The sequence below is a fragment of the Colletes gigas genome, unplaced genomic scaffold (assembly GCF_013123115.1).
Source record: "Colletes gigas isolate AHSC1104 unplaced genomic scaffold, ASM1312311v1 Colletes_gigas_Sc00016, whole genome shotgun sequence".
In the NCBI taxonomy this organism is placed as follows: domain Eukaryota; kingdom Metazoa; phylum Arthropoda; class Insecta; order Hymenoptera; family Colletidae; genus Colletes; species Colletes gigas.
This window is the reverse complement of record NW_025106645.1, coordinates 321,185-337,792: the sequence shown is the minus strand read 5'-3', so window position 1 is coordinate 337,792 and position 16,608 is coordinate 321,185. Positions and strand designations below refer to the sequence as shown.

Sequence of the window (16,608 nt, the reverse complement as noted above, 5' to 3'; positions counted from 1 at the left end):
TAGAACGTATCTAAAAATTTTGTTCGTTAATCGTGAATCGAGGGTGTCTCTTGAGAGCATTATAACAGGTGTTTCGATTAATCTGTACAGTTTTACAAACTTTTACACTCGCCATATCTACCCCTAAGAAGAATTTACAAATCGCGAAGGTCGATGAAAATGATGATTCTTAAAATGAACACGTGATTCGAAAGTTGAGCATTTCTATCTCTCCGGGTGCAGCTTAAAAAAGTTTTTATATGGACCATGACTACCGTAAAAAAAATTTGGAAATCAATGATGATTCTTAAAATTTCTATCGTTCGCAAGTGGAGAGATCCGCCTTGGAGCCACGAAAGAGCGACGTTCATCTTACGAATAATTACCGTTTCCCTGTGTTTCGCGATAAAGGGTCGAATTCCTAGACAACGTCGAACCGTTCCGACGCCGTGGCATTCTCCAGGACGTTGGAAAAGCGGCAAACATCCACTCGACATAATCTTTTGGAAGGTATAGCGGTATGAATAGCGGCGCCTTCCAGCCGAGATCCATCGACCATTGTGTCCATTATAAGTTTTTGTCCCCCGTTTGCAAGGAGGTTTCCCGTGCGTCTTGTGAGACTTTGTGCCGCTGCATTGTCGTGTTCTCTCTGTCTCTGTCTCTATCTGGTCGGGTCTGCGTTGCTCCGCTAACCTTTTTTTCCCTTTTCACCGAGTATAAGTTTACGTTTGGAAACCGCGGCGAGGCGCGCACGCCTGCATTCATCGGGAACATCGGTACACCTTTTTCTGCCGATGGTCCCGCACGGACGGGCAGGCGTAGTCGCGCGTAGCGAACGGCCGAGAGCCCGAACATGGCTGCTTTTGTCGGGAAAAAGAGTGGCTCTTTGTCTCGCGAAAAATCAATATCCAGATAAACGAACGATTTAATCGCTCCGGATAGATAATCGCCTTATTAAGCTCTGTCACGGTTATTACCGTCGGCCAGAAGTGGTAACGGCCGCGCATTACGAAGTCAGCGGACATTTGGATGAGCGATAATCGATTCTTGATGGCGTTGGTCGAGTGGGACAGGGATTCTCAACGGGGCCCGCAATCAGCCCCTGAAAGATCCAACGAAACGGGAGCTTCCGAGAGGATCACCGTAAAAACGGTTACCAATTTTGTTTAAAACGAGAAGTACACGGACGCGAGTACAAATTAAAATTTTGTTCACTTACAGCATACGATACTTACGGTTCGTCGATGGGAGCGGAATCGATCGTAAACAATGCGTCGCGCCGATGCTAGAAAGTCGTACGCTTTGTTTCCCGCGAGCTTCCCGCGGATATGACTTTTCCAAGACACCGGGTAGACATCCAGCAAGACGTGGGATAGTCGGTGGCTTCGCTTTAAGCGAGATAGGAGTACAGTTATCCATAAAAGTAGAGCATGCGTACGCTGACTCTAGAACGGCAGGTGGTGTCCGCTACCGCTGAACAAAGAGAAAAGGAGAAAAAAAAAGGAACTGGAACCTACCATCAGGACACTGCGCGTCCGTTTGGCGGTCGTTCCTCAGAAATGATTCGATAATTGACCGGTAAGCGCGAAACGGCAACTATTTGTCGGAAAGCTTCGCGACGGAACGGAAGAGGGTGAGGGATGGAAGAATAAGGCGGTACGATCGTCGTTTAAATTGAATTAATTAGTTATTATTCATATTTTATACAATAGTAATCATAATTAAGGTATTTTAGTCCTCGTAATATCTATATTCGTACAAGGGTACTCGATAAAATTGATAAATTGGGATCTGCCGTGTTGTTAACCTATATGTATATAGACGATTTCTGGCTTCTCTCTCTCTCTCTCTCTCTCTCTCGCTCTCTTTCGCGCTCTTTCTCTCGCTCTCTTTCGTTCCCATTTCTTTACACTCTTATCACAATATCGTATTTTACACAAATTTTTTCATTTACGGCTTACGTGCTAAGGGTGGGATTTGGGGGAGAGTGGGGAGGAGGAGGGGGCCCGGTGCAATATGTACACGCGTTCGGGGGTACGATCGCCCTGTCCACGGTGCTCTCGGATCGATCCCCGTGGCTTGCACCGAGACTAGTAACGCTAGTAAACTCTACGGACTCTTTCTCTCCATATTTTTTCATTTTCATTTATTTTTTTGTCGCCTCTTCGAAACAGCGCGTTCGCTTGTTCCGCGTTCGCTCATCGCGTTAACCCTTTGCACTCCGCTCGATGCTCGTTCGAACAAAGCTTAAATCGAGTTCACAAATTTTGTGAGGACACGCTCTAATTTTCAGAGTCCTACGAATGCAAAGGGTCGAGTCTTCCGGGATCACGGGACGGACAAAATTCTCTGGACAAAAATTTCAAAATGTGGAATCAAAAACCGATCGAACAGATGTCGCGTACGGTGGAAATTATTTTCGAGTGGAAAGATCGAGCACTCGAAAAGCACAAAAATTTGTCCTACGAAATTCGGTAACGATTAAAGAAAAACACACATTTCGGTAGTTTTCTCAGACAACCAACCATTTCCAATAGTAATATTTTTATCGATCGACGTTCCACCGTAGCCCGTGTTTCTGTTCGCTCATCTTCGAGTAAAATTTCGCCCGTCTCTGTTCAACGACCCGACGAAAGCGTGACGAAGCCGAACGAAGCGAACGCGTCCTCAGGCGTCGTTTGATTCGTCAACGACAGAAAATTGCGGACCGTTGGAGACGTTTGTCGACAACCTTTCGTCTCTTTTTCGTTCCTCTTTTTCTTCCCCCCCTGTTTTGCCCTCGCCGGAACCTTCGAACGGGGAAATAAACTCGCAGGATAACGGTTCCGTGGACATTCAACGGCACACGCGAGCAACACTTTCGTCCAGCTGCGTCGTTTTACGCTCTTTTCGTAATTCGCTCGCGCTCTGCGCGCAATTTAGGAACTGAGGGAGCTTCGTCTTAAATTATACACGCGCGCAGTTCTTTATTGCACCGAATCTAAAACGCGACCCGTCTCTTTGCCCGAGGTCGTTCCGCGCCTCTCCAGCTCTGCGGTCGGATCTAACGGCACTTATTAGCGTACACCGAGGAATCATCGTCGTCATCGTCGCGCTGGAAGTTGGAACGTTCTCCGCGAACCGGGAATCCCGGATCGATCCCGTGCGAATGATCGATCATTGTCCTTCGTTCTCCACCTTCTACGAGTTAATCCTTTGAAACCCTGTCGTCTACGTTTTCGAAGCCCAATTAAATCAATCAGAATATACTGTGGTAACACAGCCTCCATTTTTATAAATCAACAAAAATTTACCCTATTGTAGAATTTTGTTAAAGTAGAATCGAATGATTTTTTGTATTGGATACAACTTGGAGGGTTAGGTCTGGGATAGGGTCAGTCAGAATATATTGTAGGAATACAGTTCTTGTTTTTATAAATCAACAAAAATTTACCCTATTATAGAATTTAGTTAAAGTAGAATCGAATGATTTTTTATATTGGGTACCACTTGAAGGGTTGTATTTGTTAAAATTTATTTTTCACTTTACACCACGTTATTGGTCGTCGTATAATTTGGATTATAGGAAAAATTAACTACTTTTGTTAAAGTAGGATCGAATGATTTTTTATATTGGGTACCACTTGGAGAATTGTATTTGCTAATATTTATTTTTCAATTTATACCACGTCATTGGTGTTCGTATAATTTGGGTTATAAAGGGTTAAATAAAAACTCGATTGGGTTCTCATCATCCCCTAGTTAACCAATTCTTTAATTCCTGAGCCTACCTACCACGGAGTGCTTCGTCATTTTGATAGAACTCGGGGGAAGTACCGGAACGCAACTTCGTCGATCCTCGATAACGTTCAAAAACTTGTATTTTGAAATTTCCCAGTGGGCTACAAAATTCATAATTATCGTTCAGACAGTTCTATGGAACGACATTCACGAAGGTCTCTTTCCACAGAAAAAAATACTAAAAAAAATTGTATACCCTCGCAAAAGTTAACCTCTTCGATCTTAATGCGCACAAAATTATTGTAAACGATCCAATCGTACCGTGAATGGTAAAATCTCAATCTAGATAAAAATGTGGGATAAGGGGCAGCGGATTGTTCTATCGAGAAAACGTGACGAGTAAATTGTCGTTTCGTCATCTGTGTCTCTGACTCTGTGACTCCGGTTGTTAAACGAATGCAGACCAATTTCTGATGCTCGTTTAGAAAATGGTGATTCCGGTCGAGAAAGAACGTCCTTTCGAAAGGAATCCTTTAGACGTACTTAGTTTCCGCGGGTTTCGTGAAAGAGGGCAGAATCAGGAAGTGGAGGGACCGCGCGAGACCGCGTTCTCATGAGACGACCATTGTTGCACCGACACGCTGAAGGATTTGGGTCAGCGGTGGGGCTCGCTGGCCCTCCCAGTTTCCCGTGGTCGCAAACCGCAACCGTCTTTTTTGCGGTTTCGTGGCGTCTCTTTGAAAGCTAGCTGACGCTCGCGGGATGCAAGATGGCAAAGGTGACGCAGCATGGCCGACGGGAAAACAGTAAAAACAGCGTAAAACACGAAAGGTTTCACGGATACCCCGGAGCGCTCCGTAGTGGATGATGCGTGCCCCAAACGGAATTTTATCCTAACTCGTCCGCCACTCGACTATCATTAGACCCAGAAAATATTACACGTTTCGAAAGTTAATTTGTTTAACGATTACCAAAGCGAAACATAATTTCCAGATCGACGATACCTGCGATTTTTTGCCACCATTTTGAAATCGAGTGCATTCCTTTGCGACAGCGTGGCGCTTCTGACGCAACGGGCGCCATTTTACTCGAAAAAGAAAAACCATTAGAACTTTGATTAAACTTTCTAGAAATTTCGTGCGTAATAATTCGTACAACTATAATTGATACTACTGTTTGAACGATAATTGTGAAGCATACGATAGTGCAACGCTGTTATACGATTATCGAACAGTAAATTCTTGCGTTTATGGCTTCTGTTACTGGCCATTATCAGAGACGACGTACTGGCCATTTTCAAGGACAACGATGCACATGCACGAATGTACTGCAAGAAGCTATAAAGAACGCCTCTGAGTGATGTTCACGATGCGAGGGAATATTTTTTCGTCCATAAATTGTACTTTCATCCTGATCGGTAAATGTGAATTCCATCTAGAGGCAGTCTTCTCGACTCTTCGGTACCAAAAACATTGTGTATTCATCTTTATTATGTCACCCATCTATTACTGAGAAAAGTTTGTATTCTTTGAATGAGAAAAATAATTCCATGTTAAAATTTAGATTCAAATAATGCATTCAAATTGTATATTATGCAATAGACAGTTCAATCAATTTTGTTTTCATTAAAAGAATTTAAATGGCAACGACGTTTATTAATTTTTACGACATAAGGTAAGTTTCGAACGACTATTTACAACAACATTTATGTTAAATGCGTTTAAATTCTTTTTTAGAGTACAACGGGGCATCGAATCCGTTCGTTAATGTTTCTGGGGCATAAGAATTTATCATTTTGAAACGCATCCCACAGGTTGCGTATCCGAAGCAAAACAATTCACAGAATCTTGCGTTCGTCTCCGAAGAGAAAGTGTTACTACGCGACTTACATAAAGAAATAGAAGAGACGCGGTTAAGGAAATAACTCCTGAAATGCATGCAAATGTGTACCATGCCGCAACTGACCGATTTGACGTTTGCGCAGATACCCAGCAGCGTGCTTGGAAACCAGTAATTATAGTTTGTAAAATCTTTCTTATAGGTTCTCAGGTTTGTGCACAGTTCCTTACGATGCAGATAAGCGATTCGTTTGAAACTTAATCGATTTCAACGAAATAGGTACGTTTGGTACACTCTTACGTCGATCTTGAAAGAACAAAATTATGAATTATGAAAGCTACAGAGGACAATTATTACTTCTTCAATCGAAACCTTTGTTCCAGTCGGATCAGCGAGGCAGTGGACACGAAGAATGTTTCCACATTTGAAATTCGATCGAAAGGTCTTCGTGAATTCAACCCCTTTAAACGATTCGTTTAGTACATCGAAGTTCACACATTTTAAAACAGAGTGGAAGCAATTTTACCCCTATTTCTATATTTCTTACGCGTATAAGAATATTAATAGTTTAATACAAGTTGACACTTTGCGAAAAAAAATTAAAAAATATATATATGTAACTTGCATTTTTAATCAAAAAGTGTTAGTGACTTTACTGAACGAAGTAAACCATTTGCTTCCCAGTGATTTCAATATAGTTTTTCCATTTTTTTCTGTAACAGATCGATTATCGAATCAAAAAGAGATCGAGTACTAGAATTTTCAATGTTGACAGGTGTCGCGTTCTACAGTTTTCGCAGAAGATTCGACATAATTACACATTGCACGCACGATATATTTTAGCCTTGCGAGATAATAAAGGAACAGTTGGCACGTGGATCGAAATTTCATGTCATCGTTCAAACAAAACTGAAAAATATGTACAAGTTCTTGCGACAATGTTCTTTCAAACTATCAACTTCTAGGAACGTTTTATCGTTTCTACAGACAAAATTAGTGTATTTTAATTTAGTTTCCGCGATAACTCGTAGACCAATGCAGCAATTCTAGTCAGATGTTGGCAAATTTGAAACGATTTAACCTGCTTGTTAACAAAAAATCAATTCATTCACAAATAATAAAAATCTTGAGCGACACTAAATGTGATGAGAAGCAAGGGGACGTTGAAAAAGATGTGCCTCTAAGATATTGCTTGAAATAAATTGAAGACAACGACTCGCCGCCGTATAATACGCGCAAAAATATCAATTCAATAATTTTACCTTTCCATATGTAACAAAAATGTATGTTCCTCCTTTGATGACGACTTTTTTCAGATCAATTTTTTCATTATATCTTTATGAGAGCATCATCGATGGATCGATGATGTTTTCCCAATTAAAACGAGCCCAAACAAAACCCTATTCGGAGACGCTTCTATTTTTGAAATTCAAAAATTTTTCGTTCAACACGCGATTTGAACAATTGATTCGAATCTGATCGTATTTGTACTCATTTTCATCAAAAAAGCCTCACCGAATCTACTGATGAAACAATTACAAAGATATAAAGCAAAATGCTCTCGATGTTCAGCCAGACGGAAAAATTCTGTCCCGAACCAAGGGACTATAATCTACGAGTTCAAAAACTTTCGGCAATTTAAATATTTTAGAAATGAAAATCTATGAATCTCGACGAAATTTTGGTTGAAATCAGCGGAGCCTTCGGGCGTTGGCGTAGTCCCTGATATTGGCTGCGTTAAAAAAAGCGACCACGAATAATTATGGTACCTCGCCGTACCCTTTGAAATATACGAAACTCCGCGAAGAAAGCTACCTGTGCGAACGTGTTACGAATCGTGTGTCCACTCCTCCCGTACGATTCGCGCGCGTCTCCATCTCGGAGTTGGGTCCCCGCGTCGATTGCCCCATCCGAACAGGAGGGACCCGGTGATTACGTCGCGCCACCGTGATCGCCGAGATCATTCGACTCACGAAAATGTCATTAGGATTTCGTTGCCCGCCTCGACCGCCTCGAGGAACGGCTCGACGAAGTTTATGCAATGGCGTCCCCCACTCGTCGCCCCCCGTGTTCGTGTTCGTGTTCGTGTTCGCGTTACCCTTTTCCGTTCTCCGCCTCTCCGTGGCGCTCGTTTCGTCGTCGTTCGATCCGCGTAGATCCAGCTTCCAGCGCGAAGTGACCCGAAGACCCGATCCAACGTCGTCGACGATTGACATTTACCAAGGCAAACGGGGACGGGGGGACGCGGGTCTCGTGACGGACCCCCGGGGTAGCAGGGCTAGGTGGCGAAAATATCCCTCGTCCTCTCCGGATAATCGTTCGCCGGGGTTTCGAGAGACCGACCGCCATCTTGACATTTAACGAAGGAGATTGTCCCGTTGGAGTGCGTAATCGTTCGCGATCGTTCGACTTCTAGCGATGCTGCCTCGTTCCTTGCCATCGATCGACCCGTTGTTTACGTTTCCTAGCGTGACCGGCCGTCGTGCGATTAAAAACCCATTTAAGATCGACTTTGTATTCGTTGAATTTGTACTCGATCGCGAGAAAAGAGGCAGCATAGAGCGCGTCCTGGTTCCATCGCGAGGACGGACGAAATGATTGCAACGTCTAGGTATGGGAACGAGATCTTCCGGCGTCTCCGGGGTGGTGGGAAAGGAGGGGTTTGTCTCGCGCGAGTCGTGGTCGACGCTCCTCGTTTCCGTTGATGCCGTCGACCGGGAGCCATTTTTGCTCTCCGTCAACGTTTTGATCCTTCGGGAAACGAGCCGCGAGTTTCGTTCGTTCTCGCGTGCTTCGTCGCGCGAGGCTAAAATTACTATTATCGTTATTAGTTCCCTAGCGGACACGTGTCACGACGTCGCGATTAATCTTTCACTTCGACGGACGGGCCGCATGGGAGACCGGCCGGCCTCCCTTGTTAAACGAATAGAAACAATATTAACATCGAACGCGAATTCCATCGCGACAGGTGCTACACGTATTCACACTTTGGGGCTGGGCCGCTGGCGCGTCCGCGGCGCTACGAAGAAACGGTTCCTCCTGAACACAGCTCGAAGGACATCTTCGTTAAACCGCCGGCCACACCCTGAAAAATACGACAGACGAACGACCGATTAAAACCCAACCCTCGGAGCCACCGAGGGATATGTAAATAATCGAGGGGCAGAGACGTTACTGACCGATTTCTTAGCTTCCTTCGATCGTAATGAACTTTATGTCTATCGATTGAGACGTTACACTGTTTTCGTTGTGGAATACCAAGTACAGATATTCCTCTTTATGAAAAGAATTCTTATTTTATATTTTTCGACAGCTTCGAGCTTGATAAATATTATGGAATTCGAGTAGTATTTTAGGAAAATTACATTTTCTAAGTTTAGACACTAGAAACAAAGAGGCGTCTCTACCCCCGTTACTTTATATCTCAAACCAATTTTTTTAAAACTAAATCGAAATTGAAAATTTGTATACTATTGTTTAAAAATCTGCGGCTTAGACGATGCAGAAAATACTGAACTTTTTTTTTAGCCCAGTTTCACCAAGTTCGAGTCCTTGACTTTATCGAAAAGAAAACACTACCCTAAACGTCCTAGTACTAAACAAGATTTTTCTTATACAGACTGGACCGGAATTTGTAGTACAAGCGTGTGGGGGATGATTCCATGTGAACAAATGAGGAGAAAAGTTAGTATAACATTTTTCTATCCGGAGCTACGTTTTTGAGAAAATTTACTTTAAAGTTTGTTTATCTTTTTGAACGATTTAGTTGTCGTCCATTCTTGTATCGCTGTTGTTTCCGTCCGAGGTACTGTTTATAAACATTGACAATGATGGTCAATTTGATTTACTAGATAATTCGATTTACGATAGAAGACACAGTTTATTCAGATATCGTTAATTCACCGAACAAACCTGTCTATGCAATAAAGAGAAAGACATTTTCAGCAATACTTGTAATACTGTATTGTAGCATTGTAATAAAAAGTAGTAATAAAGAATACAAAAATAATTATCAAGTAAAAACACTTTGTACTGCTTTAACACTCGGACGGTGGATTTCACAACGTAAGCTCACATAAAATTATATGTAATTGATTGTTTTTACTGATTTCTATTGTCCGTTAGGGTTTCGTCGGATTCTTCAATATGATATTCGTCACTTTGATAATCTTCTGGTTCTCTTCTACTCTATAATTAACATTTTTCATAAGATGAAATTTCACTGTCACTATTACCTTCTCTATGTATCAACTCTTTAAAGTCTTTATTTTTTGACCATTGTTCTTTCTCATGGAATGATTGCAAAACGATATAACACGCTCAAATAATGATGATCTTTTGATCAGGACCCAGAATACGACTTTACGTTTAGAGGTCTCACAGAATACTGTCGAGAAATAATCTTCTGAGCCGTATTCGTTTCGTTACTGTTCTAACGTAAACACAAGGCAGGGCATGCCAGGTATCGAAGAAGTGAGCGTTTACGTCTAGAGTATTAATAACGTAAACACTATCAAAAATGTTATATCAAATTGTTTCCTTATATTTTCGCATAGAATCACTCCTTGCTGGGTTGTACTACAAATTCCGGCCCAGCAATATTTCGAAAAATATTCTAAAGCTTGGTGAAACGATGAAAATTCAGTGTCCTCCGATTGATCGAATGGTACAGAAGCGAGACTTACGTGAGTAGTGCGGGATTAGGATCCGCCTGGTACCAGGAGTACTGTGGCATGTAACTCGCGTGATGTGGCGGTGGCGGAGGCGGCGGTGGATGGTGTCCCGGCGTGTGGGGGTGGTGATGGGTGTGTGGCGGCGCGTGAGGATGCGGATGGTGCTTCATCTCGCCCGGCCAGGAGGGCGCGGGTGGGCTCTCGTTGTGCTGAGGCGACATCTCGCTTCCGGGGCTAGAACTACCGGGGGTGTGACCCCCTGCACCACCGCCCATGCCTCCGAGGTAGCCCGTCGTCGGACTGCCCGACACGGAACTTCCGCCTCCTGAAACGTAACGGAGAACGTTCGAGATCGATCTTCCAGATACTCCCTTATCTTTCCACTGACGCCGCGGAATGTATTTTTGGGTTGCCTCTACGCGATACGCATCTTCCATCGAGATAGTGCGAACTTTTAACCCCTTCACGGAACACTGACTTCGAAAAATATTTTACCGTTTTCGATTAGTTAGTCTTCTTATTAGTACTTTGCGCCAAGTTTCGCAACAACGAGCGACGAAGTCTTGTATATTAAAATCAACGTTCGTTCTTTAGCGTAACAAATTTAATCCTTAAGCGGACTCTCAATCTGAATCATTTTACTTAATGTTGATTTTTAACGAATTGGTAAATGGAAATTAACGTTTCTTTAAAGCATTTGATCCTTAAGTGGATTATTGGGACCGCTGCAAGTTTAAAATAATAATTGTTTAATATATGTCAATGTAATTATATGAAAATTTATGCAATCCTCCATTAGTTCATTGTTTTCTAAGTGCTTTAAAGGATAGTTGATTTCCATTTATCAGTTTGGTAAATATCAACATCAAGTAAAATAACTACATATACTATACCTACTATACGATTATACCTACATATAATAAATGATCGACTTTATATTCCAAGATATTTGCAAAAAACTTTGAGTATCATTACACTGAATTCGATCACCTATTATACGTATAGGAAAAAATTGTCAAAAATATCTTTAAACATATTTCAGGCCCATCAAAATGCGTGAGGGAGCGGACTTTCAACAGGTTGACCAAAGGAATGACTAATTATAAAAAATTTATTTAGTAATTTTATCTATCAATCTGAAATATATGAGAATATACGTAGTAAAACAATAAAGCGTATTATATGTGCTGTTGAAGAAAGTACTATTCCTGGTCCATCAACAGAACTACAAGAAAAGCGGATGAAACGTTCAAGTTGTCATTTGTGTTTAATAAAGAGTCGTGTCTTTTAAATTTGCCGAAAATGTACACAAAGAACATTCGAAAATAATTTGTAGCGACTGTTTAAAATAAAGAAGCATTGTATACTCTGTGTTTGACATTAGTCATAAATTAATCTCACCTACTTCAGTTTTCAGATTTCCAATATCTTCATGTATTTTTAAACTTTTTACACCATAAAACAATTGGCATTTTAAAGAATCTGTTGCATGGTAAGTGGAAGAGAAATATGGGCCCAACGATTAACCTAAACTTGAGAGTCCATTCAAGGGTTAAAAAATAATGAATAAATGGAGGATTACATAAATTTTCAAAGAATTACCGCCCCAATAATCCACTTCAGGGTTAAACAATATGAGTTTCAAATTATGCTTGTAACTAAATCGTACGCCCAGAGGTTGATACGAGATCGCTCGCGAGATTTATATTTTGTTGATTTTTCACAGGACTTTTTCGGGAAGATTGCTGGTCGGAAGCGGGATTCCAAGGATTCTTTTGAAAGTCACCGTGACTAGGAAGCTCCGATGAACGGCCACGCGTCGATAACTCGTTGCGAGCTTCAACGAAGCAACCAGTCGTATCACGAGGTCAATCCTGAGATGTGGATCGACAAGGTTGTCGAACGGTTCTACATCGGTGGCGTTAAGATTCGATCTCCCTAATTGATTTATACCTTCCGACTGGATACGCGAGTTTCGCTCGTGCCTGCGGATCAAAACGCCACAAGTGCCTCGGTATTTTTCGTCCCTGGAATCGCGGCGTCTATTAGTTCCAGACAGCCCAAGCTCATTTCTTCGGTCAATACTTTACAAAATGGAAAATTCTTTTCCCGTTCTAGATTACGAGACTCTTGATCGATCGATCTCCATGATACTTTCGGTATAATTAAAAATGTATCGTGAGCATGTCTATCTCCGAAACGACGCGGGATAATTATTACCTTGTAAACTTCGCAATACGACGGAGAGCGGGCTCGTTTTCTGGGAGCCAATGTCACCGGTCAGGGTTTCTTAAAGTCCGTTTTCACGTGACGCGAGACAAGATTTCGCAACGACCGTTCACAGTTGGTTTAACGCGACGCGACGTCTGCAATTGCAACGTCACGACAATGCTGTATTTAAGTTTTCACGATTTTTCGTATCTCGCAACGAACAATTTTTACTTTCAATGGCACGTTTTTACGATTTTAAATTATTTTTACCGAGCAAAAATTCATTCTCCCGAGATAATTAACGAAAGGAGTCGCATTTATTGCAACATCTGCCGCATCATGCGTGAAGACGCAGCTTTGTATCGCGTGAAAACGGAGCTTAACGGATCTCCGTGGATCCCGGTCGGGCGTTCGATATTATTCATAAAGCGATTATAAAGCGACTGGTACCTCCTTGCATGAGACTTCCGGGTTGGCCCGGTTGAGGGGATGGTCCTCCGGGTAGAGCGGTCCCACCGGCTAGAAGGCTGCCGTGCTGCCCACCGCCGCCACCGCCGCCTTGCTGGGCAGCCTTCATCATCTTCTTGTACTTACTCCTTCTGTTCTGGAACCAGATTTTCACCTGCAACAAAAATCGAAAGAACGCCCGGTCAGGTGAAACTCGTTTCGCGAGTTGTCAGTAGCTATTGCCCAGGAACGAACAGAGGGGGTACGAGAGGGGCGGATGGAGGTAGTCCGTCGGTCGGGTTGATGTACTATTTGACGTAGTTCGAGAGACGTGGGAAGCCAGCAATTTTCACTGTCTCTGCCGCCGTCCTTCCGTCCGTCAAACATCCGATAATTACAGACTCCGAAATAAAAGTTTCTGCGGGGTACACACGTACCGTGTAATGATACACGCTTGTTCGTTCGGCACATATCAGGTCATTTCACGAGTCCTTGCGTATTTAAGCGTGGCAAACCTTTTGACCCGCGCGTAAGCGTACTCCCATGTGTTCCAAATCACGCGATCCTCGAACGCCAAATGTTGAATCGAGCTTCAGCGAGATACGCGAGAAAATTACGTTCAAAATAAATAATCGAGGAACTCTTTCTAACGTTGGTAGTTGATCATAATATTATTTGTAACGTAAACAGAATAGGAGGCATTCTTCCGTCGACGATACGAAGTCTCGATGAAGGTGTAGGGGAGACTGGGGCTAGAAGTTCCGGGGATAAATTCTTTACCCCAAAAAGTCGGACATAAGATGATTTTTTAAATTTGACGTAAACTACAATCTTTTTGCTGTTTAAGGTAGTTAAATATGTGAGGAACATTTTAACAACATTCTTTTTTCATTTGTGCGCTCATCAGCTACCATGCTTCGTAGAAAGTAAAGAGATTTTATGGCACACGTTTCTACCTTACCTATTCTCTGAAACACTGTTCGCTTATTAATAATTTTTACATGTTCCAGTGAAGTTGTATAAATTTTTTCATTATGGAAGCTTTTCAGTTAAATATACAGGGTGTTCGGTCACCCTTGGGAAAAATTTGAATGGGAGATTCTAGAGATCGAAATAAGACGAAAATCAAGAATACCAATTTGTGGATTGAGGCTTCGTTAAAAAGTTATTAACATTCCAAGTTCCGCCTTTAGAACGACAATCTGCGAACAGCTGCGCATTGTTTACATTTTGAATCATTAAAATCCATCAATCCGTACAAAAGTTATGATTTTTTAAACATACGCATAAAATTTCGGGGCAACATTTCTGGTCACACATTATATTTTCGGCAATGAATTTTTTTCTAGAAAGTACGTAGGATTTCGAAGGTATGTGTATTGACCAAAAATGATTGTAATTGATCCCCGTAACTAAAACTAATTTTTTCTGAACGATTCGAAATTTTTTTTTCGCCGAAAAATTTCAGTACCTACTTGAATTTTTTTCTCGAAAGACCGTGGGATTTCGGTGGTATATGTATTCACCAAAAATAATTGTGTTTGACCCCTACAATAGAAAATAATTTTTCCAGAATGATTTGAAACTTTTCAATTTCGCCGAAAAATTTAGGCACTTACTCGAATTTTTTTCTCGAAAGTGCGTAGGATTTCGGGGGTATGTGTATTCAGCAAAAATGATTGTAATTGATTCCTGTAACCAAACATAATTTTTCCAGAATGATTTGAAACTTTTTCATTTAATTTTTGGATAACTTTTTAACGAAATCTCATTCAAGAAATTGATATTCTTGATTTTCGTCTTGTTTTGGCCTCTAGAATCTCCCATTAAAATTTTTCCCAGGGGTGGCCGATCACCCTGTATACTACACTTTCGAACAGCTTTTACTTTGTCTTCGTATATATTTATACAGTTATTAATACATTATTTGAAAATTACCAATAATTCAGTAATGTTCTTTACCATTATTTTGACTTCATTAACGATTTTGTTATACTGCAGGGTGAGTTTGAATGTGGCCTTTGAAGTTAGTTGAGTTAGTTGTCTGGATATCAGAACGTTTAGAAAGAGGAATATACGAAAAGAAAAGAACAGAATAAAAAGGGTTTCCGGACGATAAAGACGTGTCGTATAAAAATTAAATAATTCCTACGAAAGACTCATCAGTTTTCGTTGATTATTCTTTCTTTTTATTAAAGTTTGTTTGAGTTAATCGTTGATTAGTGGATAATTTTAAATGATATGAAACTCTACTAACAATATGATTGTTTCTCCGACATATACATTTGTGTCAATTCGAAATTAATAAACAAACCTTATTAATAAAATTGTGTTTTACTTCATCAGAGAATGAAATGTCTCATTAGAAAGTGATACCTCTTTCTTGGTAATAACTTACCCCAGAGCGATAACAACATGCCCCACGACGGGGTAAGAAGTTTCTGTGGCAATATATTAAACTTGAGCTGAAAATCTTAAAATATAATGAATTTAACAATAAATTAGTCAAGAGTGAAAAGAGTATCTACATTATTTCCTAGTTATTTTTTATGTTTTCTCAAAATTGGAACTTCTAGCCCCGATTCTAGGTCTCTCCTACTAAAATTGACGACTCGTCGTGTGGTGCCAGATGCAATCTTTTTCGCTGCAAGCAATACATCGCGAGGTTCGATCGTTTGGTTGGACCGGCGGTGTCCGACATAACGCGTCGTATCATCTCCAAAGCGCTACCGGGTCGATGAAATGGGGGAAAAAATGGAGACGAAGAAGAAGAAGAAGGAACTGCTCGTTTCGTAACTGTCGTTTCTTTTGCCTGTCTCTGCCTACACGCTGCATACAACGGCGGGTACGGCCTGCAGCGGATACTAATGCGCGTGTGCCGCTGTTAGGATTGCACATGCGGTATTTTTTTGTGTCTTCGCGATCTATACATACGCCGCGTGCACGTGACGTGCTGCTCAATCTTACGTAACCTTGCCTCATAGAGGCTAGGCGCTGCCGAGCGAGAGAAACAGACGGGAGGAACGTTCGTGTTTTACGCGGACTAAATAAACGGCGCTCTTACCCCGCTTCTGAAGAATTGCAGGAAGAGGAAGAACACTGTTCGCTCGGCTTTTTAAGGGAAATCGGCGCAAATTGCGTTTTCTTTCCATCCGCCGTTGTCGATTGGGAAGCACAGAGTCCTACGACTCTGCGGATTTCCACCGCTTATATTTTTAAATTGGTAAAATGTTTAAACCTGGATTCGTAGATCGAATGTATCGTAAATGAAAGATGAGATCCGAGTCAACGCCTGGAACTCGATAATTGGACAGGGGAATAGTGTATAGAATTAATTTTAATAATAAGTTTTCGTTTAAAGCGCGAGATCACCTTGACATTCTTAAATATTATCACTAATTCCTTTCGATACTACGGACGGGATCGAAACGAATGATGATGCATAATCTCGCTTTTAATTGCATTCTGTAGGAAAAAGACATTAAAGGTATACCATTATAGCGCGATGCTATAATAGTAGACTGAACGGACAGGCGATATAACAATATTTAAAACGCAACGTGATGCGTAATATTAGGTATTTGCAAACTGGTCAATATGTAGTCCATTTTGCGTGACAAAATGTTCTACCTTTTGTAATTCTCTTCTAGTTGCACGTATTACACAATATTTAGTTTCAAACATTAAATCGTGATATTATTTAATATTCGAGGGCTACTTGTTGCAAATACATTTCCAC

The 16,608-nt window shown here is 41.4% G+C and overlaps 1 protein-coding gene across 1 annotated transcript in view; it reads right to left on the bottom strand.

Moving 5' to 3' along the window:
• Positions 1 to 1,713: 1,713 nt before the first annotated feature.
• The window catches only part of LOC122400276 (homeotic protein distal-less), a 118,757-nt gene continuing 103,862 nt past the window's right edge, over positions 1,714 to 16,608 (bottom strand). Inside the window, exons 3-5 of the mRNA XM_043401644.1 lie at positions 12,873 to 13,044; positions 10,224 to 10,536; positions 1,714 to 8,623 (exon numbers count right to left, since the gene is read on the bottom strand). Coding sequence (XP_043257579.1) covers positions 8,605 to 8,623; positions 10,224 to 10,536; positions 12,873 to 13,044 — 504 coding nt within the window. The 3' untranslated portion in view covers positions 1,714 to 8,604. The remainder of the gene's footprint in view (positions 8,624 to 10,223; positions 10,537 to 12,872; positions 13,045 to 16,608) is intronic.